The sequence below is a fragment of the Oncorhynchus clarkii genome, chromosome 4 (genome assembly GCF_045791955.1).
Source record: "Oncorhynchus clarkii lewisi isolate Uvic-CL-2024 chromosome 4, UVic_Ocla_1.0, whole genome shotgun sequence".
Classification (NCBI taxonomy): Eukaryota; Metazoa; Chordata; class Actinopteri; order Salmoniformes; family Salmonidae; genus Oncorhynchus; species Oncorhynchus clarkii.
In genome coordinates this window covers 13,509,000-13,534,973 of record NC_092150.1, presented here as the reverse complement: position 1 = coordinate 13,534,973, position 25,974 = coordinate 13,509,000, and the positions used below count along the sequence as shown (strand labels likewise).

General features: G+C 43.5%; 1 protein-coding gene across 1 annotated transcript in view; it reads right to left on the bottom strand.

Moving 5' to 3' along the window:
* LOC139406455 (Ca++-dependent secretion activator 2) overlaps nt 1-25,974 on the bottom strand; it is a 266,758-nt gene that overhangs the window by 174,201 nt on the left and 66,583 nt on the right. Inside the window, exon 3 of the mRNA XM_071149059.1 lies at nt 11,402-11,734. Within this exon, the coding sequence (XP_071005160.1) occupies nt 11,402-11,734 (333 nt within the window). The remainder of the gene's footprint in view (nt 1-11,401; nt 11,735-25,974) is intronic.

Genomic DNA, 25,974 nt, shown 5'->3' with positions numbered 1-25,974 from the left:
AGCCGGTCCTGCAGAGGTATGTGTTTGCTATAGTACCTATTTTTTTTTGTTTATTCAAATTGTTCTGAGTTTGGTGACTTATTCTGATTAATTTGTTCCCAGGGGGAAGGGGAAGGCTCCTTGGGAGTGTACGGCAAAAGGCCTGCGGGCATACATATACCCGTAGTATGTACTCTGTCTATGCACACTAGATAAGACCTCGGCGGACCACCCCCTGTATTTTGGTTAGCGTTAAGAATAGGTAAGTAGTGGGTAGGCAAAGTAGGAGGGTGGACTCTAACTTTTACTTTGGTTCCGTCCAGCCCCTTTTCACCACATTTACCGTGTTAAGGAAATAAATTCCCTGTTAACGATAATATTCTCTGCCTCCGTCATCCTTACCTGCACCAACAGTCACATACCTCTTTCACTCCATGGGGAGTTGAGAGTAGCAGGGTGTTGCGTTCCCTCCTCCAAGAGGCGTAAGGAACACTTGATGAAAACCTGTTCCCTCAGACTGGGGCGACGGTTCACCTTCCAACAGGACAACAACCGTAAGCACACAGCCAAGACAATGCAGGAGTGATTTCGGGACAAGTCTCTGAATGTCCTTGAGTGGCACAGCCAGAACCTGGCATTGAACCCTATCTAACATCTCTGTAAAGACCTGAAAATAGCTGTGCAGCGATGCTCCCCATCCAACCTGACAGAGCTTGAGAGGATCTGCAGAGAAGAATGGGAGAAACTCCCCAAATACAGGTGTGCCAAGCTTGTAGCGTCATACCCAAGAGAACTCAAGGCGGTAATCCCTGCCAAAGGTGCAAGATGTATGATTTCCTTTTGTGGACTGACAAAAATGGTGCACTAGGTCAGGAACGAGCAACTCAAGTCCTTGAGGGCCTGATTGGTGTCACACTTTTGTCCACCGCCTCAGCTAACACACCTGACTTCAATAATCAACTTGTCATGAGCTTCAGTTTAGAATGCAATTAATTTAAAAATCAGCTATGTTTGCTAGGGATGGGGGAAAAGTGTGACATCTCTCCACTAGGTACTTTCTCAAGAGCACATTCATTGATATTCTAAGGCAAACAGAGTCTTTCTCTAGAGAATGGGGAACGGCTGGCACAGACACACAGAAATATGTGCAATTGAGGTATTCACTGGCCAGGATTTCCCACACCCACTCAAACACACATACAAAGTAATTACATACACACCGCAATGCTGTTCCCTCTCGACAGTCTAACTCCGAACCCTGAAGTGATTTTGGAGTAGAGTGGCAAAACTGCTTCAAACTAAACAGAGAAACACACAGCCATTCTCCAGCTGTTGGCGAGGCAATGTCATCTCATTTGAAAAAAGTTAATGAGTAATATTAGATAGGAAAGTATGTTGTGTTCCAGCATGTTTCTGTGTGTACTGCCTGAATCAACTGAAACCACAAATTCATAATTACCCAAACTTTCCCTTTGACAACTTTGGTATGGCAACTGCACCGCCCGCAACCCTCTCCAGAGGGTGGTGCGGTCTGCCAAAAGCATCACCGGGGGCACACTGCCTGCCTTCCAGGACACCTACAGCATCTGATGTCACATGAAGGCCAAAGAAGATCATCAAGGACTTCAACCACCTGAGCCAAGGCCTGTTCACCCCACTATCATGCAGCAGACGCGGTCAGTACAGGTGCATCAAAGCTAGGACCGAGAGACTGAAAAACAGATTCTATCTCAAAGCCATCAAACTGTTAAATAGCCATCACTAGCCGGCCTCCACCCAGGACCCTGCCCTGAACTTAGTCATGGTCACTATCGGCTACCACCCGGTTACTGAACACCTGCACCTTAGAGGCTGTACATAGAATCACTGGTCACTTTAATATGTTTACATACCGTTTTACTCATTTCAAATGTAACAAAAAGAAACGTCCTCTCACTGTCAACTGTGTGCATTTTCAGCAAACTTAACGTGTAAATATTTGTATGAACATAAGATTCAACAACAGACAAAATGAACAAATTCCACAGACATGTGACTAACAGAAATGGAATAATGTGTCCCTGAACAAAAGGAGGGTCAAAATCAAAAGTCAGTCAGTATCTGGTGTGGCCACCAGCTGCATTAAGTACTGCAGTGCATCTTCTCCTCATGGGCTGCACCAGATTTGTCAGTTCTTGCTGTGAGATGTTACCCCACTCTTCTACCAAGTCACCTGCAAGTTCCCAGACATTTCTGGGGAGAATGGCCCTAGCCCTCATCCTCCGATCCAACAGGTCCTAGACGTGCTCATGGGATTGAGATCCGGGCTCTTCGCTGGCCATGACAGAACACTGACTTTCCTGTCTTGCAGGAAATCACACACAGAACGAGCAGTATGGCTGGTGGCATTGTCATGCTGGAGGGTCATATCAGGATGAGCCTGCAGGAAGGGAACCACATGAGGGAGGAAGACGTCATCCCTGTAACGCACAGCGTTGAGATTGCCTGCAATGACAACAAGCTCAGTCCGATGATGCTGTGAAACACCACCCCAGACCATGACGGACACACCACCTCCAAATCGATCCTGCTCCAGAGTACAGGTACAGGTGTAATAAGCGCGAATCTGACCATCACCCCTGGTGAGACAAAACCGCGACTCAGTGAAGAGCACTTTTTATTTCCAGTCCTGTCTGGTCCAGCGACAGTGGGTTTGTGCTCATAGGCGACATTGTTGCAGCATGTTGTCATGATGTCTGGTGAGAACCTGCCTTACAACAGGCCTACAAGCCCTCAGTCCAGCCTCTCTCAGCTTATTGCGGACAGTCTGAGCACTGATGGAGGGATTGTGCATTCCTGGTGTAACTCGGGCAGTTGTTGTTGCCATCCTGTACCTGTCCTGTAGGTGTGATGTTCGGAGGTACCGATCCTGTGCAGGTGTTACACATGGTCTGCCACTGCAAGGTTGATAAGCTATCTGTCCTGTCGATATAGGACTTGTTTTACTGTGGCTGTAGATACTTTTGTACCTGTTTCCCCTAGCATCTTCACAAGGTCCTTTGCTGTTGTCCTGCAATTGATTTGCACTTTTCGCACCAAAGTACGTTAATCTCTAGGATCCAGAACGCGTCTCCTTCCGGAGCGGTATGACAGCTGCGTGGTCCCATGGTGTTTATACTTGCATACTATTGTTTGTACAGATGAACGTGGTACCTTCAAGTGTTTGGGAATTGCTCCCAAGGATGAACCCGACTTGTGGAGGTCTACAATTTTTTTCTGAGGTCTTGGCTGATTTCTTTTGATTTCCCCATGATCTCAAGCTAAGAGGCACTGAGTTTGAAGGTAGGCCTTAAAATACATCCACAGGTACACCTCCAATTGACTCAAATGATGTCAATTAGCCTATCAGAAGCTTCTAAAGCCATGACATCATTTTCTGGAATGTTCCAAGCTGTTTAAAGGCACAGTCAACAAAGTGTATGTAAACTTCTGACCCACTGGATTTGTGATACAGTGAAATCTGTAAACAATTATTGGAAAAATTACTTGTCATGCACAAAGTAGATTTGCAAAAATTAAGATTTGTGGAGTGGTTGAAAAACGAGTTAATGACACCAACCCACGTGTATAAGAACTTCCGACTGAAAACAGAAATCTTGCTTGTTTGTAGGTGACCAAATACTTATTTTCCACCATAATTTGCAAATAAATTCATTTTGTCTGTCATAGTTGAAGTGTACCTTTGATGAAAATTACAGGCCTCTCTCATCTTTTTAAGTGGGAGAACATGCACAATTGGTGGCTGACTAAATACTTTTTTACCCCACTGTATATGTAGTTATACTCCGGACTCCTACATTGCGCATCCTAATATTTATATCTTTCTTAATTCCATTATTTTAGACCTGTGTGCATTGTTGTGAATTGTAAGATATTACTGGACTGTTGGATCTAGGAACACAAACATTTCGCTACACCCCCATTAACATCTGCTAAATATGTGTATGTAACCAATACCATTTTATTTGATTGGAATTGACAAACCACCTCTTCTCACAGTGCGTGGGCTGAACAATATGGAATAACTCCAAAGCTTGACCACCCGAAGTCCTAATGCGACGGCTGTCGCAGCATGTGGGCGTCACAAAAGTCACCTACCCATATTATACTTATACTGAGCCATTTACTTCATGTTCATATTCTTATTTCTAATTGTTGTTGCAGGTTCCTTCTTGACAATGCAAGTAAGCATTTAGTTGGACGGTGTATACCAAGGTTCCCCAACTCGCATGCCAAATTTGGCCCGAGGGTGTTTTTTTTGTTGAGCAAATTATTTTAATGTTTTATGGTTGCACATTCAGTGTAAGACTGTAAAAACACCAGAAAAATCAACTCCAAGTGATTTTTCATTTTGGAAATCTGTTCCCAAGAATTCCCACGCATAAGAGCGACACGTGCTCATATACAAATGTAAGCATGGTTTGAAATTATGTTTTATTCAAATATTCTGTTTGGGATTCTTGCGATCAATTTGCAGTCTACAAATTAATTGTGCTTATGTTCCGCCCCCCCGACCATCCACTCAAGAAAACATTTCGGCCTGCGCCTGAATTTAGTTGATAATCCTTGGTGTGTACCATGTGTATCCTGTACATACAACTAGTACAACTTAAACTTAATTAGGCTGTTATGGTGTCTGGTCATTTAGAGATTTGCATTGGTAGGCGTACCCCCTCTTTGGCTGTGTTTACACAAGGAGCCCAATTCTGATATTTTGTCCAATTATTGGCAAAAGATCTGATCTGATTGGTCAAGACCAATAATTGGTCAAAAGATCAGAACTGGGCTGCCTGTGTAAACGCAGATTTTGAATCCCTGATGTTACTTTAATGATGCATGTGACTGGTGAACTATGCTCACACAACTGAAGCTAGGCCAGCTATAGTTGCTACCCAATCAGGTCCTCTTTGAAAAGCAAACGCATCTGTGGACAGAGAGGCCTAGTATAATCTATCACATTTAGCTGATTTTGTTTATTAGATAAGAGATCTTAAACTTCAACGGTATAATTTTAACCCAGGTTAAGGGGCAGCAACCGGAAGGTTGCTGGATCAAATCCCTGAGCTGACAAAGTACAAATCTGTCCTTCTGCCACTGAGCAAGGCAGTTAACCCACTAACCCACGTCATTGTAAATAAGAATTTGTTCTTAACTGACTAGCCTAGTTAAATAAAAGGTTAAATAAACAGACATACCATAATCTAAGGACTCATTAGCAAACATATTAGCTTGTACTAGCCATTGGTTGAAATGATTTGTAATAATTACAGTTGAAGTCAGAAGTTTACATACACTTAGGATGGAGTCATTAAAACTTGTTTTTCAACCACTCCAAAAATGTCATGTTAACAAACTATAGTTTTGGCAAGTCGGTTAGGACATCTACTTTGGACAAGTAACTTAGGACAATTAACTTTCCTAATAATTGTTTACAGACAGATTGCACTTATAATTCACTGTATCACAATTCCAGTGGGTCAGAAGTTTACATACACTAAGTTGACTGTGCATTTAAACAGCATGGAAAATTCCAGAAAATGATGTAATGGCTCAGCAAGGAAGAAGCCACTGCTCCAAATCCACCATAAAAAAATTCAGACTACGGTTTGCAACTGCACATGGGTACAAATATTGTACTTTTTGGAGAAATGTCATCTGGTCTGACGAAACAAAAATAGAACTGTTTGGCCATAATGACCATCGTTATGTTTGGAGGAAATAGGGGGAAGGCTTGCAAGCCGGAGAACACCATCCCAACCGTGAAGCACGGGGGTGGCAGCATTATGTTGTGGGGGTGCTTTGCTGCAGGAGGGACTGGTGCACTTCACAAAATAGATGGCATCATGAGGCAGGAAAATTATGTGGATATATTGAAGCAACATCTCAAGACATCAGTCAGGAAGTTAAAGCTTGGTCGCAAGTGGGTCTTCCAAATGGACAATGACAACAAGCATACTTCCAAAGTTGGGGAAAAATGGCTTAAGGAAAGCAAAGTCAAGGTATTGGAGTGGCCATCACAAAGCCCTGACCTCAATCCTATAGAAAATGTGTGGGTAGAACTGAAAAAGCGTGTGCAAGCAAGGAGGCCTACAAACCTGACTCAGTTACACCAGCTCTGTCAGGAGGAATGGGCCAAAATTCACCCAACTTATTGTGGGAAGCCTGCGGAAGTATCCCGAAACGTTTGACCCAAGTTAAACAATTTTAAGGCAATGCTACCAAATACTAATTGAGTGTATGTAAACTTCTGACCCACTGGGAATGTTATGAAAGAAATAAAAGCTGAAATAAATCACTCTACTATTATTTCACATTCTTAAAATGAAGTGGTGATCCTAACTGACCTAGGACAGGGAACTTTAACTAGGATTAAATGTCAGGAATTGTGAAAAACAGAGTTTAAATGTATTTGGCTAAGGTGTATGTAAACTTCGACTTCAACTGTACATCTACATCCACACCTTGATATGTAATAACACATCCAATATAAGTCAATCAACAGCTCTCATTAATCATGTATGGATAATTAGTAAAGGAATTGCATTTGCATTCAGGAAATGTAAGCTTCATTATAACTTGTCATGTGCACTGACAACAAATACATCTTCATTTTGAAAACTGAACAAGTCATATTGTTTTGTAACTAATGAAAGGATTAATCTGCCAATTAATCTGAAAGGGATTCTCTATTTAGTAGCTTCAGATGTCAAACTCAGCCATATATAATATTTACTTACGACTAGTCTTGACACAAAACGTCCAAAATATCCTATAAATCATAGAAATGAGAAGGATTTATGGTCATTAACCTTCAGTATGAAAAACTTGCTCTTCCAATACATTTATTGTTAATCCAGTTACATGTTGCAGCTGGCATCGGTCAATTCCAACAAAACAAGGAACATCAGACAAAGGGAAGATTTAAAACAGTCATTGCCATTCGGCTGCATGCATAAACCACGTGACTTATTACGGGTGGAGATGGCTGTGAATAACAGTTGACTAAATAAAACAGACAGAAGGACAGGCATTGAGGCACACACAGGTTGATTTTATCTTGGTAAATGAGGCCTCGGGACTTCAAGAAATAGCTATGGAAAAGATTACTTAAAGTTGGTTATTGATTTAATAACATTTTCACTGTAGTGTTGTATGCGTCATTCACACGTGGCTCCTGAGTTCGTGACCAGTAAGTCAATAAACAACAGGTTCCATTTACAAAATTGGGTTTGAGGTTTAACAATGTTATGTTTGTCCCTTGCGAGGTCACACTTCCTCTAAAATGTAGGTGTAGGGCCTAATGTGATTAAAGGTGTTGCCGTGCCAACACGTTCCCTCTCCGTTTCTCCCTTTCTTTACAAAACCACCTAGGGCTGACTTTTAAGTGGTGTTGTATCCATTTTAAATCTGGGTTAAATTTAGAGGCTTATCTCCCCCTTTACTGTTCTCCCCCATTGTCTTATCAGCTTGGAGAGTTCCACTTGTCTGTTTGGTTTTTGGATTTCTGTCAGCGCTCCTATCTGACAGAACCTCATTGACAGACTTAAAAGATCCATTCCTTACTGGGATCTACTGTAGATGCACTGGAATTCTGCAGCTGCAAGCAAACACTGACAAAAGATTGCGTAGAAACAACGTTATCCTCTGTTGGGCACTTCTTGGAGTTCATGTTACCATGATAAAATGAACATGTCAGTTGCATATACAGTACAAAAAAATGAGAGCTTGTTCTCAACTGGCCAACCTGGTTAAATAAAGGTGAAATCATTTATTTTTAAACAGTACAGTGCCTGGTAAGTCTACACAGCTCTACATTTTCAATGAAAAAAAAAATATATTCAACCTTTAAAATAATACAAAACTAAGTTGATGTCTTGATTGTGTGTGGTGGCAGCACCTTGATTGTGTGCCTTTGACAGCAATGGCGAAGGTGCATGAAGATGTCGGAAATCAGATATGACGTCATTGTTTTAGTGCTATCCACAGAGTTGGTTCAATGCGGCAATAATTCTTCACAATTGACTTTTGTGCTTTGCTGGCATCTTAGAGGTAAAAGTGGGACAATGTATACTGTTCTAATGACGATACAAAACAAATGTTAGAGCAATGTACAATACGATGAACTTAGCAAACAAGGCATTTGTGGTAAAGTGCATGGACGTCGCCATTGTTATGCACCTCCATTTCACTGGAAATCATTTTGAATAAGATTCTAACTCTTAGGCCAATTTACTGAGTTTTAGCATTTTTGACAAAAACAATGGATATGTTGTCCTAAGAGTTAGTAGAATCATATTCAAAATGATATAAAATGATACTTTTCTTTCACTTAAAAAATGTAGGAAAAAGTAGGAAAAATAATATAATTTTAATCCAGGCAGGAAAATGTGACAACTGTGCAAGGGGTGTGTAGACTTTCACTTGGCATTGTAATCGGTCCGAACTGAGCTGTGCCAATTTTCACCCTGATAGCTTGATAGAAACACTTGCTTGAAAAGTAGTTACAGATTCATCATGTGGTTGTTATCAACCCATAGTTTCATGCACACAACTGACCTTAGAAGGATAGAAAAATAAATATGCATGCACACGTACACACACATTCCCACCTTATTCGTCTTCATTTATTCTTCTTGCAGTGCTAACTTGACTTTTCTCTCTCACACAGCCATTCTAATCATTTCTATGACAACAAGGCATATGAAGCTACTAATCAAAGCCATCAATGACAGGTTTGAAGTCGACACATCTTTCAGAGAACGGTACCAAAGTCCCACCTTTAAATGTTATTCCATTAACACTTTGGCAGAGGATACCAATCCTGTCTCTGATGGTACTTTCTGAAGTCAAATGGTAGACTAGAGGAATAGGCGGGCACGCCGAGGGCTTTGATGGAAAAAGTCTTGGGTGATTACACTGGGTTTGATTACATTGGCTGGCTGCATGTCTGTCTGGGCAGCTTCCTGGTGCCTGAGAGGCAGAGGGGGAGAGAGAAGATTAGAAGCAGAATGAGAGGGAAAACGAGTGAGAGAATAAGAGGGTGAGGAAGAAAGAAGGATATCTAAAAAGAGAGAAAGATGCAGAGAGAAACCAAGACAGAATTAGGATAGAAGAAGGGATGAAGATAACAGAAAGAGTGCGAAAGAGAAAGCTCAATATGAGAGCCGACGAGGGTCGGCTGCTTAGGCGAGCCAGTGCTGTGCGCCGTGTGTTAATTTATTAGCCTTTCCTGCCGGCTCACCTGCTCCCTCGCCTCCCCCTCACCTGTTCGCTCCGAGCACTAACGAGAGACGACAGGGGTGGCCCTTACGGCCCAACGCCAGGATGTGATCATTAGAGATGGAGGGGAGAAATGTCAAACTATCTACTCTCTCACACACACACACACACACACACACACACACACGCCTGCTGTCGCTCTTCACCAGGGGGTTGCCACCCTCTCAAAGCAACTGCAGTCCTCCACCTGCACACCTGAGCAATCTCATCCCTCTGTTTCTACATTCTCTCTTTCTCCTTGTCTTTCTTTTACTCCACTGTCCTTTTCACTATCCCTCAATACATATTTGGTTTATGTCAAATATTTTAGCTTCTTTATTGAGATCCCTGTGTGGCTCTAGATCATTGCTGAGACATGCCAGAGGTACCTCATAGATACTAAAGGTATTTCACTCTTCATACAGCTTGTGCGAAACACTCCAAAAATAGACTTGCATATTAAACAAATGTCTCATGAATGTGTGAATATAGAGGGAAGGAAAGCATATGAGAGGAAGAGAGCGACATGACATTTCAAAATGTCTTTATTCTTTTGGAACTTCTGTGAGTGCAATGTTTACTGTTAATTTTTATTGTTTATTTCACTTGCTTTGGCAATATTAACGTATGTTTCCCATGCCAATAAAGCTCTTGAATTGAATTGAGAGAGAGAAAGGGGAAAACTTAAAGGCAGTCAAACTAATCAAACATATAATAGAATGTACAAACACTCCCTCACACCCTCACCAAATCAGATTATGGTCACCCAGACCGATCTCTGCCCATTGCAAACACATTAAAGGCCTCAGTTCAACACATTGATGCAGGGTTGCCAGATCAATAGCTGGGAGAGCCTAATCAATGGGTCTTCATGCAGAGCATGGATCCAGCGAGAGGCATCCATAAATCTCTCTCAAATATCCATAAATATATGAGAAACAGATTTCAGCTTTAGATATGTCTTTCCTGAAAGAGGATGTTTAAAATCTCGCTCGCTCACTCACTCAGAGTACTGTCTTTTATACAGGCAAGGCCAAGGTGCACAATCACAGGGGTCAAGAGTCCATCAGCCATGAGATTGTGCTAAGAAGGAAACCCCAATACATCGTTCAAGGATCATCTCCTCTCCATCTACTAACCATTAATGGACGATAAAACTGATCCAAGACCTGCTCTAACAAGCACTGTGTTATCTGCTAAGTGACCAGCAAAAATGGCATTGGTGAATAGCATAAAAGGAACAATGGGCCAGAAGGTTGCTATGGAGATGAGCCAATTGTCTGTTGTCTGCAGGTCTCATTATTGTGGGAACACCATTAGCTTCTATAGACATTAGGACTGACAAGAACAGGCCTTAATCAAATTTACGGGAGGAATCAGGTCTAATTGAGTTCTTCACACAGCACATTATCTTAATGGGTGGCAATGTAATAATGAACAACACATTAGCACACATTTTTTTTGCAATAATTCTGAGGACAAACGCTCTTTTCATCAACAAGCTGGGAAGTGGGATTGAAGTCATTTAATGGTTCCTGTGATTAGCCTCCCATTTTCAAGTCAAAAGAAGCTGCTCTACTCCCAGTACGAGTAACAATGGCATTTATTTCAAAATACGCCTTCAGATGAATAAGCCTAAATGGTTTACAGAGGACAGTAACCACTGATCACACCAACATACGCTTACTAGTTACAGCCACCGCTAAACTACTAATTGGTGCCATGGAAGACCCCCTGGAAAAAGGTGAAAGGGAGGGAGGACACCCTTGCCTTAGTTGACAAGGCCATGGTGAGGGAGAGCACGCGGATTAAAAAGTCTCATCAGCCAATGACCTTTAAGATACGCATTCAAAGAGATCTGTGATTAGCTGGAGCCACCTGAGTTAAGGAAAGTGATCAAGGAAAGGACATTAGACTCACGGTTTCTGCTCCAATATCCCCACTAGTATACCACATTGGGCATATTGCATCTTGATTATACAATGTATCCTAACATGAACAGTTTTGTGGTTACCTAGGGAGCACTTCAAACAATCTAGAAATTGATAACAATTAAATGTTATGTAGAGGGCAAAAAGTGTGTGGGCGCGTGTTTGTATGTACGTGTATGTGATCCAATTCTCACCTGACAGGCGTTGTACAGCAGCTGGTGCTCAAACTTCTTGATGCCCAAAATCAGCTGGAACATCTCATACAGCTGCTCCTTACTGAGTATCAACTCGGACACGGCACTGAGGTGCATCCTCTGGGGCTGGCGCCGCAGGTCCTCATCCCCCCTGTAGATGGCGTCGTACTTGGCAATCCAGGAGCTCAGCACTGTCTCTTTGCTCAGGCCGTCGATCTCGGGCAAGCTGCGCACCCGGCGCTCAATGTTCTTCTTGAAGACGTCGCGGAAGTCGCAGGCCGAGCAGCCGCCACTCTGCACCATCCTGGACACCCGCTCACTGTTCAGAAAACCCTGCACAGGAGAAAACCAGGGAGTGTAAGGATCCAGAAGTAAGCTAGACTAATGTAGCGCTGCTAAGTTAATGTAGCTATTTAACCCTTTACACTGGTACCCGTATACGGGCTGAAAACGGCAGAGTTGGGCACTGATAAATGCCTAAATTGGAACACAGTGGTTGTACAGTAACATGCTATACCTGATGTCAGAACTCTGGGTCTGCACTTCACAGTGCTGTATGGGTTTTGACTAACAGCCATTCTGAACTTGAGCGCGACAAGCAGTTGCTCCCATCCATCACGCTAATTGGGAAACTTTTGCTGCTTTTTTTAATGTCTAAGTGAGGGAAATGCTGTAAATGAAGAGGACTCCATGTATTTTGAAAGATGAGATGTTAAGGATTGTAATACCGTTTTGAGTCTAAATGTGCACTTTACATTTCCATATCATTTAACTCATGTCATAGTGTCAACGTTTATGATCACTGTTTGATGTACAAGATAACATGTCGTCATACTCTGGGTTATTCTGAACAGAATGAGCCTGTTTTTCCATTGTGAAGAAAATTTGCCGCTGCACACGCACCTGAACACACTCATGACCCCGTTTTATGCGCACCAAAATTATGATCCATTTCCCTGAATTGCATTGTGAAAGCCTAAACACCCTTAACTTAGCTAGTCATGTTGGCAATAGAATAGGCTTTCAAATGATGCCCACCTAACCCAGATTGTGATTTATAATGGACCGTTTTTGGATTGCATAAACAACAATAATTGTGTGATGGCAGGGATGCAGGTTTGTGTTCCAAACAAAATAATTACAAGTGTGTTCGCTCTAGTTCCTCAATGGCACCACTAGCAGAACAAAAAAAGCACTTTATAGTTGAAGGCTCTTCTTTGAGTCATAAAAATGAATTGAAATTACTTAGGAACTGTGTACACTTTGGAGAGGTGTGTGACCACTTGGAGACACCAGTTAGTCCTCGCACTCAAACGCTTGTCATTTTTATTGTCTTATGTTGCACAAACAGCACATTTTCCAGAAATATTCATATCATATTACTAATGTATCCTGGGTATTTTCAGTACACTAAATGTAAAATGCAAAAAAATCAACAGTGTAAAGTTTGGACTCCATCTTGTGTCAAGTGAACTGTTGTGGCCTCAACTTTGGTCTAATAATTTTCCCATAATCTCGTAACTGTTCCCTTTCAATTACTACCATGGTTATGCATATGCTTTTCATATTGCTTCTGTACGAAACATTTACATTTAGCCCTATCAATATATAGGCAAATTTGTTGCCATTGTTGCACTTTGTTATAGTCCCTGATAACCTTACCAATGGCCATTACTCCAATGGTGCATGACACCAGAGTGTGACCTCCACTGTTCCCCGGGCTCTTTGATTCAGAGGGGTTGGGTTAAATGCGGAAGACATTTCAGTTAAATCCATTCAGTTCTACACCTGACTAGGTATCCCCCTTTCCGTGTTGCATTTCTGAGAAACAGTATTTTCTTACATCCCACTATGTACATGAGATACAAACATGAAAATAATACATGTTGATATACAATACAAAAATAACTTAATATGGAACATAAGTAGATCAAGAAATTAAACAATAAAACCGTGTAGGTTGATTTAGCTCAGGGTAATCTCCTTACATAGGCTCCAGTGGTATTAAACATGCAGGTTTTATGTCCAGCTCAGGGCAGGCAGAAGATATTTCTTCCTCAGGGCTTTACCTGCAGACACTCGGATTCTGTCTGCTGGTAGTCATGACGCCTGGGAGGGGAGGATGAAGTTCACATGAAGTTCATGTTTTAAGGCTCACTCAAGGGTCTCGTCTAGATGTAGCCATTAGGGGAGGCTAATCTGTATTTGTATTTATCATGGAACCCCATTAGCTGCTGCCAAGGCGGGTTATACTGGCCTCTCTGCTTCAGAGAAGCTCCTGACTCTTCACATGGTGTGTGAGTGACATAACCCAGGCCCTGTGTGTCCACAAGCGCTCTCATTTGGTAAGTTCTGCAACCGTAAAAGCCTCGGGTTCATGCATGTTAACATCAGAAGCCTCCTCCATAAATTTACTTTATTCACTGCTTTATAACACTCTGCCAACCCTGATGTCCTAGCCGTGTCTGAATCCCGACTTAAGAAGGCCACCAAAAATCCTGAAATTTCCATCCCCAATTACAAAATGTTCCATCAAGACAGAACTGCTGAAGGGGGTGGAATTGCAATCTACTGTATAGAGAGCCTGCAGAGTTCTGTCATACTATCCAGGTCTATGCCAAAAACAGTTTGAGCTTCCACTTTTAAAGATCCATCTCTCCAGAAAAAAGTCCCTCACTGTTGCCGCTTGTTATAGACCCCCCTCAACTCCCAGCTGTGCCCTGGACACCATATGTGAATTGATTGTCAAGGAAGATGGCGCCAGAGGAGATGGCCGACATGTTACGGTCTCCTAACCAATTGTGCTATTGTGTGTTTTTTTTCACGATATGTGTCAATTATTTTGTGAATAATGTTTCTGCAACCGTATCTTACGGCCGAAAAGAGCTTCTGGACATCAGGACAGCGATCACTCACCTCGGATTAGACAAAGATTAAATAAATAATAAACTAGACGAGGTATGATCACAGATATCCTACCAACGGGACATCAAAAACTGTAATATCCTATGTTTCACGGAATTGTGGCTGAATGACGACATGGATATTCAGCTAGCGGAATATACGCTGCACCGGCAGGATAAAACAGTAAACTCCGGTAAGAATAGGGGGGCGGTCTGTGTATATTTGTAAACAACAGCTGGTGCAAGAAATCTAAGGAAGTCTCTAGATGTTGCTCGCCTGAAGTTGAGTATATTGTGATAAATTCCAGGCCACACTACTTGCCTAGAGTATTCTCAGCTATACTTTTTGTGGCTGTTTATTTACCACCACAGACAGATGCTGGCACTAAGACTGCACTCAGTCAGCTGTATGAGGAAATAAGCAAACAGGAAACCACTCACCCAAAGGCGGCGCTCCTAATGGCCGGAGACTTTTATGCAGGGAAATTTAAATCAGTTCTACCAAATCTCTATCAACATGTTAAATGTGCAACCAGGGTTGAAAAAATTCGTAGATCACCTGTACTCCACACACAGAGATGCGAACAAAAGCTCTCCCTCACCCTCCATTTGGTAAATCCGACCACAACTCTATCCTCCTGATTCCTGCTTCCTTGCCCTTTCCCACCTGGACAAAAGGAACACCTATGTGAGAATGCTGTTCATTGACTACAACTCAGCGTTCAACACCATAGTACTCTCAAAGCTCATCACTAAGCTAAGGAACCTGGCACTAAACACCTCCCTCTGCAACTGGATCCTGGACTTCCTGACGGGCCGCCCCCAGGTGGTGAAGGTAGGTAGCAACACATCTGCCACACTGATCCTCAACACTGGAGCTCCCCAGGGGTGCATGCTCAGTCCCCTCCCGTACTCCCTGTTCGCCCACGACTGCATGGCCAGGCACGACTCCAACACCATGATTAGGTTTGCAGACGACACAACAGTGGTAGGCCTGATTACCGACAATGACGAGACAGCCCATAGGGAGGAGGTCAAAAACCTGGCCGGGTGATGGCAGAATAACAACCTATCCCTCAACGTAACCAAGACTAAGGAGATGATTGTGGACTACAGGAAAAGGAGGACCGAGCACATCCCCATTCTCATCGACAGGGCTGTAGTGAAGCAGGTTGAGAGCTTCATATTCCTTGGTGTCCACATCAACAACAAACTAGAATGGTCCCAACACACCAAGACAGTCGTGAAGAGGGCACGACAAAGCCTATTCCCCCTCAGGAAACTAAAAAGGGGTCCTGAAATGGGTCCTACAGCTGCAACATCGAGAGCATCCTGACCGGTTGCATCACTGTCTGGTACGGCAATTGCTCGGCCTCCGACCGCAAGGCACTACAGAGGGTAGTGCGTACGGCCCAGTACATCACTGGGGCAAAGCTGCCTGCCATCCAGGACCTCTACACCAGGCGGTGTCAGAGGAAGGCCCTAAAAATTGTCAAAGACCCCAGTCATAGACTGTTCTCTCTACTACCGCATGGCAAGCGGTACCGGAGTGCCTAGTCTAGGACAAAAAGGCTATTTGCAGTGTGTGCCCCCCCCAACCCCTCTTTTACACTGCTGCTACGCTCTGTTTATCTTATATGCATAGTCACTAACTAACTATACATTCATGTACATACTACCTCAATTGGGCCGACCAACCAGTGCTCCCCCACATTGGCTAACCGGGCTATCTGCATTGTGTCCACCACCCGCTCTTTTTACGCTACTGCTACACTCTGTTCATCATATATGCATAGTCACTTTAACCATATCTACATGTACATACTACCTCAATAAGCCTGACTAACCATTGTCTGTATATAGCCTTGCTACTCTTATTTTCAAATGTCTTTTTACTGTTGTTTTATTTCTTCACACACACACACACCTTTTTTCGCACTATTGGTTAGAGCCTGTAAGTAAGCATTTCACTGTAATGTCTACTACACCTGTTGTATTCGACACACGTGAGAAATAAACTTTGATTTGATTGCCCCCATATATCGTCAGAGTTCATACTGCTAGGTGACCTAAATTGGGATATGCTTAACACCCCGGCCATCCTACAATCTAAACTAGATGCCCTCAATCTCACAAAAATTATCAAGAAACCTACCAGATACAACCCCAAATCCATAAACATGAGCACCCTCAAATATCATCCTGACCAACTTGACCTCTAAATACACCTCTCCTGTTTTTAACCAGGATCTCAGCGATCACTGTCTCATTGCCTGCGTCCGTAATGGGTCTGCAGTCAAACATCACTGTCCCTAAAACACTTCAGCGAGCAGGCCTTTCTTATCGACCTGGCTCGGGTATTCTGGAAGGATATTGACCTCATCTCGTCAAAAGAGGATGCATAATCTGGATCCCTACAAATCAGCTGGGCTAGACAACCTGGACCCTCTCTTCCTAAAATTATCCACCGTCATAACTGCAACCCCTATTACTAGTCTGTTCAACCACTCTGGTAAATTGAATTGATTCAACATGATTTGGAAAGGAACATACCTGTCTATATAAGGTCACACAGTTGACAGTACATGTCAGAGCAAAAACCAAGCTATAAGGTCGAAGGAATTGCCTATAGAGCCACGAAGCATAGATATGGGACAGGGTGCCAACACATTTCTGCAGCATTGAAGGTCCCCAAGAACACAGCGGCCTCCATCATTCTTAAATGAAATAAATGTGGGACCACCAAGACTCTTTCAAGAGGTGGCCTCTGTGGAGATGGGAGAACCTTCTAGAAGGACAACCATCCCTGCAGCACTCCATCAAATCAGGCCTTTATGGTAGAGTGACCAGACAGAAGCCACTCCTCAGTAAAAAGGCACACGACAGCCTGCTTGGAGAAACAAGATTCTATGGTCTGATGAAACCAAGATTGAACTATTTGGCCTGAATGCCAAGCATCATGTCTGGAGGAAGCCTGGCACTATCCCTACGGTGAAGCATGGTGGCGGCAGCATGCTGTGGGGATGTTTTTCAGCGGCAGGGACTTGGAGACTAGTCAGGATCAAGGCAAAGATGAACAGCGCAAAGTACAGTGATCCTTGATGAAAACCTGCGCCAGAGCTCTCAGGACCTCAGACAGGGCCGAAGGTTCATCTTCCAACAGGACAACAACCCTAAGCACACAGCCAAGAAAATGCAGGAGTGGCTTCAGGACAAGTCTCAATGTCCTTGAGTGGCCCAGCCAGAGCCCGAACCCGATTGAACATCTCTGGACAGACCAGAAAATAGCTGTGCAGCAACGCTCCCCATCCAACCTGGCAGAGCTTGTGAAAGGATCTGCAGAGAAGAATGGGAGAAACTTCCCAAATACAGGTGTGCCAAGCTTGTAGCATCATACCCAAGAAGACTTGAGGCTGTAATCGTTGCCAAAGTAAAGGGCCTCAATACTTATGTAAATGTGATCGTTTTTTATTTTTACATTTGCAAAAAAGTCTAAACTTATATTTGCGTTGTAATTCGGGGGTATTGTGTGTAGATTGATGTGTGAAAAAACTATTTTAAATACATTTTAGAATAAGCTAAGGTGGTAAAATGTGGGAAAAGTGAAGGAGTCTGAATACTTTCCAAATGCACTGTATGCTCATATCTACCTCAAATGTAGTTGATAGTCAGTGTCTCTCTCCAGCCTAACATACAGACAAACATAGAAGCTCGTGTTGACAATGTGTATTACCGACTGTTTGATTCCGTTTCGGGAGCGACGGCTATGGCATCTCTTTGTTTGATTCCGTTTCGGAGGGACGGCTATGGCATCTCTTTGTTTGATTCCGTTTCGGGAGCGACGGCTAAGGCATCTCTGTTTGATTCCGTTTCGGGTGCGACGGCTAAGGCATCTCTGTTTGATTCCGTTTCGGAGGGACAGCATCTCTGTTTGATTCCGTTTCGGAGGGACAGCATCTCTGTTTGATTCCGTTTCGGAGGGACAGCATCTCTGTTTGATTCCGTTTCGGAGGGACGGCATCTCTGTTTGATTCCGTTTCGGAGCGACGGCTACAGCATCTCTGTTTGATTCCGTTTCGGAGCGACGGCTACAGCATCTCTGTTTGATTCCGTTTCGGAGCGACGGCTACAGCATCTCTGTTTGATTCCGTTTCGGAGCGACGGCTACAGCATCTCTGTTTGATTCCGTTTCGGAGCGACGGCTACAGCATCTCTGTTTGATTCCGTTTCGGAGCGACGGCTACAGCATCTCTGTTTGATTCCGTTTCGGAGCGACGGCTACAGCATCTGTTTGATTCCGTTTCGGAGCGACGGCTACAGCATCTCTGTTTGATTCCGTTTCGGAGCGACGGCTACAGCATCTCTGTTTGATTCCGTTTCGGGAGGGACAGCTAAGGCATCTCTTTTTTTGATTACGTTTCGGAGTGACGGCTACGGCATCTCTGTTTGATTCCGTTTCGGAGGGTAAGCTAAGGCATCTCAGTGAACATAGAGTTACCAGAGTGGAAACAGCAGATGGAGATGAATCGCAGCTCCTCGTGGGGAGTAATGGTGCGGAACAAAAGCACTTTGTGTTGGGAAAACACAAACCAACAAGACAAATGTGTTTGTGTCAAGAGAAAAGCCATTTCCTGAGCCGGAGTGAGATTTCAGCATGGGGCGGGCTGCCTAAACTCAAGGACAAGTTCCTCTGAAATGCAGTCAGGAAGAGAGCCAGGCTTCAGGAAGATAAATGGAGTTAACTGGTTAAAAGGTGGGTAGATGAAGGTGCCACTGGCATGGACTGCTAAAGGGGGTAATCTGGTTTACGAAAGCCAAGACAAGTTCCTTTATTTGAATCACAGTTAGGCAAAGGAAGCAACAGTCCACCACATGAAGAGGGGTGGCAAACTGACAAAGAGGAGAAACACATTTTGCTAGACAAAGAGGGAGGAGGTAGGCTAACAGATGTGAGTGTCACTAGCAGATAAGTTTGCTCGTGACTGATTGGTTTAAATTCAAGCTTATTTTGTGAGCCTGGTGTGATGCAGAGCTAGGCAACGAGGTGAGTTTGGCTAATTATTCAGCGATTCAACGACGGCTGTGTGGGGGCGGGGGAGGGGGGGGGGGGGGGCTTATGTCAATGTACACTGAGTATACAAAACATTAAGAATGCCTGCTCTTTCCAAGACAGACTGACCAGGTGAATCCAGGTGAAAGCTATGAAGGGGAGGAAACAGGTTAATGAAGGATTTTTAGCTGTGCACGCAATTCAGAGGGTGAAATGGACAAGACAAAGAATTGAAGTGCCTTTGAACAGGGTATGGTAGTAGGTGCCAGGCGCACCGGTTTGTGTCATGAACTGCAACACCGCTGGGTATTTCACGCTCAACAGTATCCGTGTGTCAAGAATGGTCCACCACCCAATAGACATCCAGCCAAATGACGCAACTGTGGGAAGAATTGGCATCAACATGGGCAACTTTTGACACCTTGTAGAGTCCATGCCCAGACAAATTGAGGCTGTTCGGAGGGTAAAAAGGGGATGAAACTCAATATTAGGAAGGTGTTTCTAATCTTTGGTATACTCAGTGTACATTATGTCAAGCCTCAATTCCAAGGCGTATCAAACCAAGTGTCTAAAGGTTTTCAATCCTCCCTTGTACTTGATTGATTAGTTGGAACTCCCCTCACCTCGTTGTCTTGGGTCTTAAATTGGACACAAAGGAAATAAAAACCAGTAGACACACGACTGTCCAGGAAATAGGTTTCAGACCCCTGGTGCTCCTCCACCAGAAAACCAGTTTAAAACCAGAAGATTGTCATCGTGATGCTAGGCGACATGGACCAAAATCTAAATGAATTGAATTGATGCAGTAATGATACATTTATAACAATATGCATCCGTTTTTTATTATTATTATTCTTTAAACTACTACTGGTTTAATGGTTGTAGCCATAATTGTCCCATTAACAATCATCCATATTAGCAAACTTATTTAATTTCAAACTTCACATTGCTCTAGTGTAGGCTACTTATCGTAATGAACGACAATCAGCAAAATGCCTGCGATAAGTGATCGGTATGGTCGGTGTTGATCATTTTAGGTATATCATCCCAGCACTACATGTGCCATATTTTGCTCGCAGGAAGAATGTGCCAATAATAGTCAAACATTATAACCCTTCAATGTGCATATTATGTTGTATACATAAATGGAAGCACTACAAAACTATTCCATGGTTCAGTGACTTACGAAGCAGCTTACTGATAAGACACTCGTTATCTTGATAGGTGTTTGAGATCATAGTCTTGTTCACCTAGGATACGAAGATGTGTGTGTGTGTTGCTAACATCAATGAAGCAGACCCCTTTCTAGCTTGTTAATGCAGCCCAACCCCAAGTCAGCATGCTCCTTTATCACAGCGGCAGGCTGAGCACCCAGGAAACAGTTGGATTTAGGGCAGGGGGCATCCCAAAAGGTCACCTCTGTCATGGTCATGGTCCCTGAAAAGACTCAACCAGCAGGGCCTTGCCAAGCCTACTATCCCTCTCTCCCTTCCGTCCCCACCCGTGGATCCCTGGTCGATGAGACTAACCGCTAAACCCAGCCCCACATTCAAACAACTTAGCTCCACATCTGTGAGGGAAGCATCTAAGAGAGATCAATCCAGTAGAGTTGGAGGAATTCCAGAAGAGGGAGATGTTTACACATAATTGAAATTTACCTAAATGTGATCTCATTAACCGGAAATACTGTACACTGAGTGTACAAAACATTAGGCACACCTTCCTAATATTGAGTTGCACCCCTTTTGTCCTCAGAACAGCCTCAATTCGTTGGAGCATGGACTCTACAAGGTGTCAAGGGTTCCACAGGGATGCTGGACCATGTTTGGCAAATCTGACCACAATTCTATCCTCCTGATTCCTGCTTACAAGAAAACATTAAAGCAGGAAGCACCAGTGACTCAGTCTATAAAAAAAGTGTTCAGATGAAACAGATGCTAAACTACAGGACTGATTTGCTAACATAGACTGGAACATGTTCCAGGATTCTTCCGATGGCATTGAGGAGTACACCACATCAGTCAGGCCTTTCTAATCGATTTGGCTCGGGTATTCTGGAAGGATATTGACCTCATCTCGTCAGTAGAGGATGCCTGGTTGCTCTTCAAAAATGCTTTCCTCACCATCTTAAATAAGCATGCCCTTTTCAAAAAATGTAGAACTAAGAACAGATATAGCCCTTGGTTCACCCCAGACTTGACTGCCCTTGACCAGCACAAAAACATAATGTGGCGTACTGCACTAGCATCGAATAGTCCCCTCAATATGCAACTTTTCAGGGCAGTCAGGAACCAATATACTCAGTCAGTTTGGAAAACTAAGGCTAGCTTTTTCAACATACACACTGAGCTAAAGGGTAGAGCTGCCGCTTTCAAGGAGCGGGACTCTAACCCGGAAGCTTATATAAGAATTCCAGCTATGACCGCCGATGAACCATCAAACAGACAGGCTAAGATCGAATCGTACTACACCGGCTCTGACACTCATCGGATGTGGCAGGGCTTGCAAACTACAAAGGAAAGCACAGCCGAGAGTTGCCCAGTGAAGTGAGCCTATCAGACAAGCTAAATAACTTCTATGTTCACTTCGATGTGATTAAGACCTTCAAACAGGTCAACATTCACAAGGCTGCTGGGCCAGACGGATTACCAGGACATGTACTTCGAGAATGCGCTGACCAAATGGCAAGTGTCTTCACTGACATTTGAAACCTCTCCCTGTCTGAGTCTGTAATAACAACATGTTTCAAGCAGACCACCATAGTCCCTGTGCCAAAGACCACTAAGGTAACCTGCCGAAAATGACCACTGACCTGAAGCACTCACGTCTGTAGCCATGAAGTACTTTGAACGGCTGGTCATGGCTCACATCAACACCATCATCCCAGAAACTAGACACACTCCAATTTGCATACCACACCAACAGATCCACAGATGATGCAATCTCTATTGCACTCCACACTGCCCTTTCACACATGGACAAAAGGAACACATGTGAGAATGCTATTCATTGACTACAGCTCAGCATTCAACACCATAGTGCCCTCAAAGCTCATCACTAAGCTAAGGACCCTGGGACTAAACACCTCCCTCTGCAACTGGATCCTGGACTTCTTGACGGGCCACACCCAGGTGGTAAGGGTAGGTAACAACACATCCGCCATTTTAAACCTCAACACAGGGGGCCATCAGGAGTGCGTGCTCAGTCCCCTCTTGTACTCCCTGTTCACTCATGACTGCACGGCCAGGAACGATTCCAACACCATCATTAAGTTTGCCAAACAACAGTGGTAGGCCTGATCACCGACAATGATGAGACAGCCTATAGGGAAGAGGTCAGAGAACTGACCGTGTGGTGCAAGGACAACAACCTCTCCCTCAACCTGATTAAGACAAAGGAGATGATCGTGGACTACAGGAAAAGGAGAACTGAGCACACCCCCTTTCTCATCGACGGGGCAGTAGTGGAACAGGTTGAGAGCTTCAAGTTCCTTGGCGTCCACATCCCCAACAAACTAACATGGTCCAAGCACACCAAGACAGTCTTGAAGAGGGCACGACAAAACATATTCCTCCTCAGGAGACTGAAAAGATTTGGTATGGGTCCTCAGATCCTCAAAAGGTTTTACAGCGGCACCATCGAGAGCATCCTGACGGGTTGTATCACTGCCTGGTATGGCAACTGTTTGGCCTCAGACCGCAAGGCACTAAAGAGGGTGGTGCGTACGGCCCAGTACATCACCAGGGCCAAGCTTCCTGCCATCCAGGACCTCTATACCAGGCGGTCTCAGAGGAAGGCCCTAAAAATGATCAAATGGCAACCCAGACTATTTGCATTGCGCCCCCCCCCCCCTCTGGAACCCTGCTGCTACTCTGTTATTATCTATGCATAGTCACTTTAATAACTCTACCTACATGTAAATATTACCTCGACACCAGTGCCCCCGCACATCGACTCTACCGGTACCCCCTGTATATATCCCCCTTATTGTTATTTACTGCTGCTCTTTAATTATTTGTTATTCTTATCTTTTTTGTGGTATTTTCTTAAAACTGCATTGTTGGTTAAGGGCTTGTAAGTAAGCATTTCACTGTAAGGTCTACATCTGTTGCATTTGGCGCATGTGAAAAATAAAATTTGATGTTGACTCCAATGCGTCCAACAGTTGTGTCCAGTTGGCTGGATGTCCTTTGGAGGGGTTGACCATTCTTGATACACATGGGAAACTGTTGAACATGAAAAACTCAGCAGCGTTGCAGTTCTTGACACACTCAAACTACCATACCCCGTTTAAAACGGCACTTAAATATTTTTTCTTGCACATTCACCCTCTACAGGGCAGAAATACACAATCCATGTCTCAAATTGTTTCAAGGCTTAAAGACCCTTCTTTAACCTATTTCCTCCCCTTCATCTACAGTACACTGATTGAAGTGGATTCAACAAGTGACATCAATAAAGGATAAAAGCGCTCACCTGGATTCATCTGGTCAGTCTCATGGAAAGACCAGCTCAACATGAAAACCAAATTACTTCACCTCTACTCGGGTTGCACATTTTGGGGAATATTCAGAGGTGGAAACTTTGTGGGAATTAACTGAAATATATGCAAATTAACATTAATACAATTTAAATGTAGATGTTTTTTGCATTGGATATATTGACCATATCATATGGAGACAGAAACAAACCTTTTACCTTATAAGTAGATATCATTGCAAATGATTAAATAACTCCAATAGAAATAAAATTAAAAAAGTTACAAATTGAACTTTAATTAAATTAGTTGACTCTTCACATGGAATGATTTCACTGAACAACAAAACCGAATATTAAATGATCCGCAATGATCCATGGCATCTCCCAAAAACGTTAACAACATACATCTGTAAAATGATAGTCTAGAAACTAAAGCTTTGGTTGTTTTCCATGTCTTCTTTCTGGACCTCCACAATGTCCACCTCTTGAACATCAGACTCTGAGGCCTCATCTTCACTGTCACTTTCCAACCTTGATGAGGATGGCTCAAAAAGCCTCAAATTTGCCTGGATGGCCACCAATTGTTCAGCCTGTTGCGTGTTTTGGTGTGTGTGTTCCCAAACAAGGACCAGTTGCGCTCTGAGGCGGCTGATGTTGGTGGGATTTGGAGGATGCAGGCAACAGGGGAAAGAGCCTCAGATCCACAAAGTCCCTTCCACCACGTGGCTGATGCGATATGTTGGGACGACATCCATATTGCATCTCCATCCCAAAGCCCGTGCTTGGAAGTGCACTTCACCAGACTGCCAAGAACCTTGCCCTCATCCAGGCCAAGGTGCCGAGACGCGGTAGTGATGTCATAGGCCTTGTTGATCTCTGCACCAGACAGGATGCTCTTGCCAGCATACTTGGGGTTCAACATGTATGCTGGGCGTGTAGCGGCTTCAGGCAGAAGTCTTCGTGCTTTTTGATGTATTTCAGACTGCAGTTTCCATTGCTTGGAGTAACAGTGAAGTGGGCAGGGCAGTACGGATTTCTTCTCTTACATCTGCAAGCAGAATCTGAACATCAGACCGGATGGCATTGTCTCCCTCAATCCGTGCAATGGCTACTGCTATAGGTTTTAGGAGTTTCAGGCTGCTTACCACTCTCTCCCAAAATACATCATCCAGGAGGATCTTCTTGATGGGGCTGTCCATGTCGACAGACTGTGATATGGCCATTTCTTGGAGAGACTCCCTCCCCTCCAGGAGATTGTCAAACATGACGACAACACCACCCCAACGGGTGTTGCTGGGCAGCTTCAATGTGGTGCTCTTATTCTTCTCACTTTGCTTGGTGAGGTAGATTGCTGCTATAACTTGATAACCCTTCAAATACCTAACCATTTGGAGATGATGTAGTTCATTATTCCTTGCCCACGAACGTTCAACCACCCATCAGAGATGATTGCAATACAGTCTGCTTTCTCTATGATTTGCTTGACCTTCACTTGAACTCTGTATCCAGCAAATGAGTAGATAAAGCATGTCTGGTTGGAGGGGTGCATGCTGGGCGAAGAACATTCAGAAATCTCTTCCAATACACATTGCCTGTGAGCATCAGAGGTGAACCAGTTGCATATACAGCTTGAGCAAGACATTCATCAGCATTTCTCTGACTATGTTCCTCCATTGAGTCAAAAAAAAAAACATGAGCTGTTGCTATAGATAAGGTGTTTGATTAATCATTTTCACCTCGAATAGAAGTAGAGGGACTTTAGTCAGAGGTTGCTTGTTGTGAGCGCTGAGGGAACTTGATGCACTTGGCCAGATGATTCTGCATATTTGTTGCATTCTTCACATATGATTTGGCACAGTATTTGCAAAATGTATACAGCTTTTCCTTCTACATTAGCTGCAGTGAAATGTCTCCACACATCAGATAGTGCCTGTGCTATTTTTGTGTAAAGATAAGAAAACATTTGTAAAAAAACAAACAAATACAATTTCAAGTACAAATAGCTAAGCAGTTAGAATAAACAACTCCTTTGTAAGATAAATGTTTTAAAATGAAACATGTATGGAAACAGGTGAACTAACACTCAGTTACCAGGCTCAAGCAAGCTAAAAACCAACATGGTAGCAAAAACTACCTTGCAG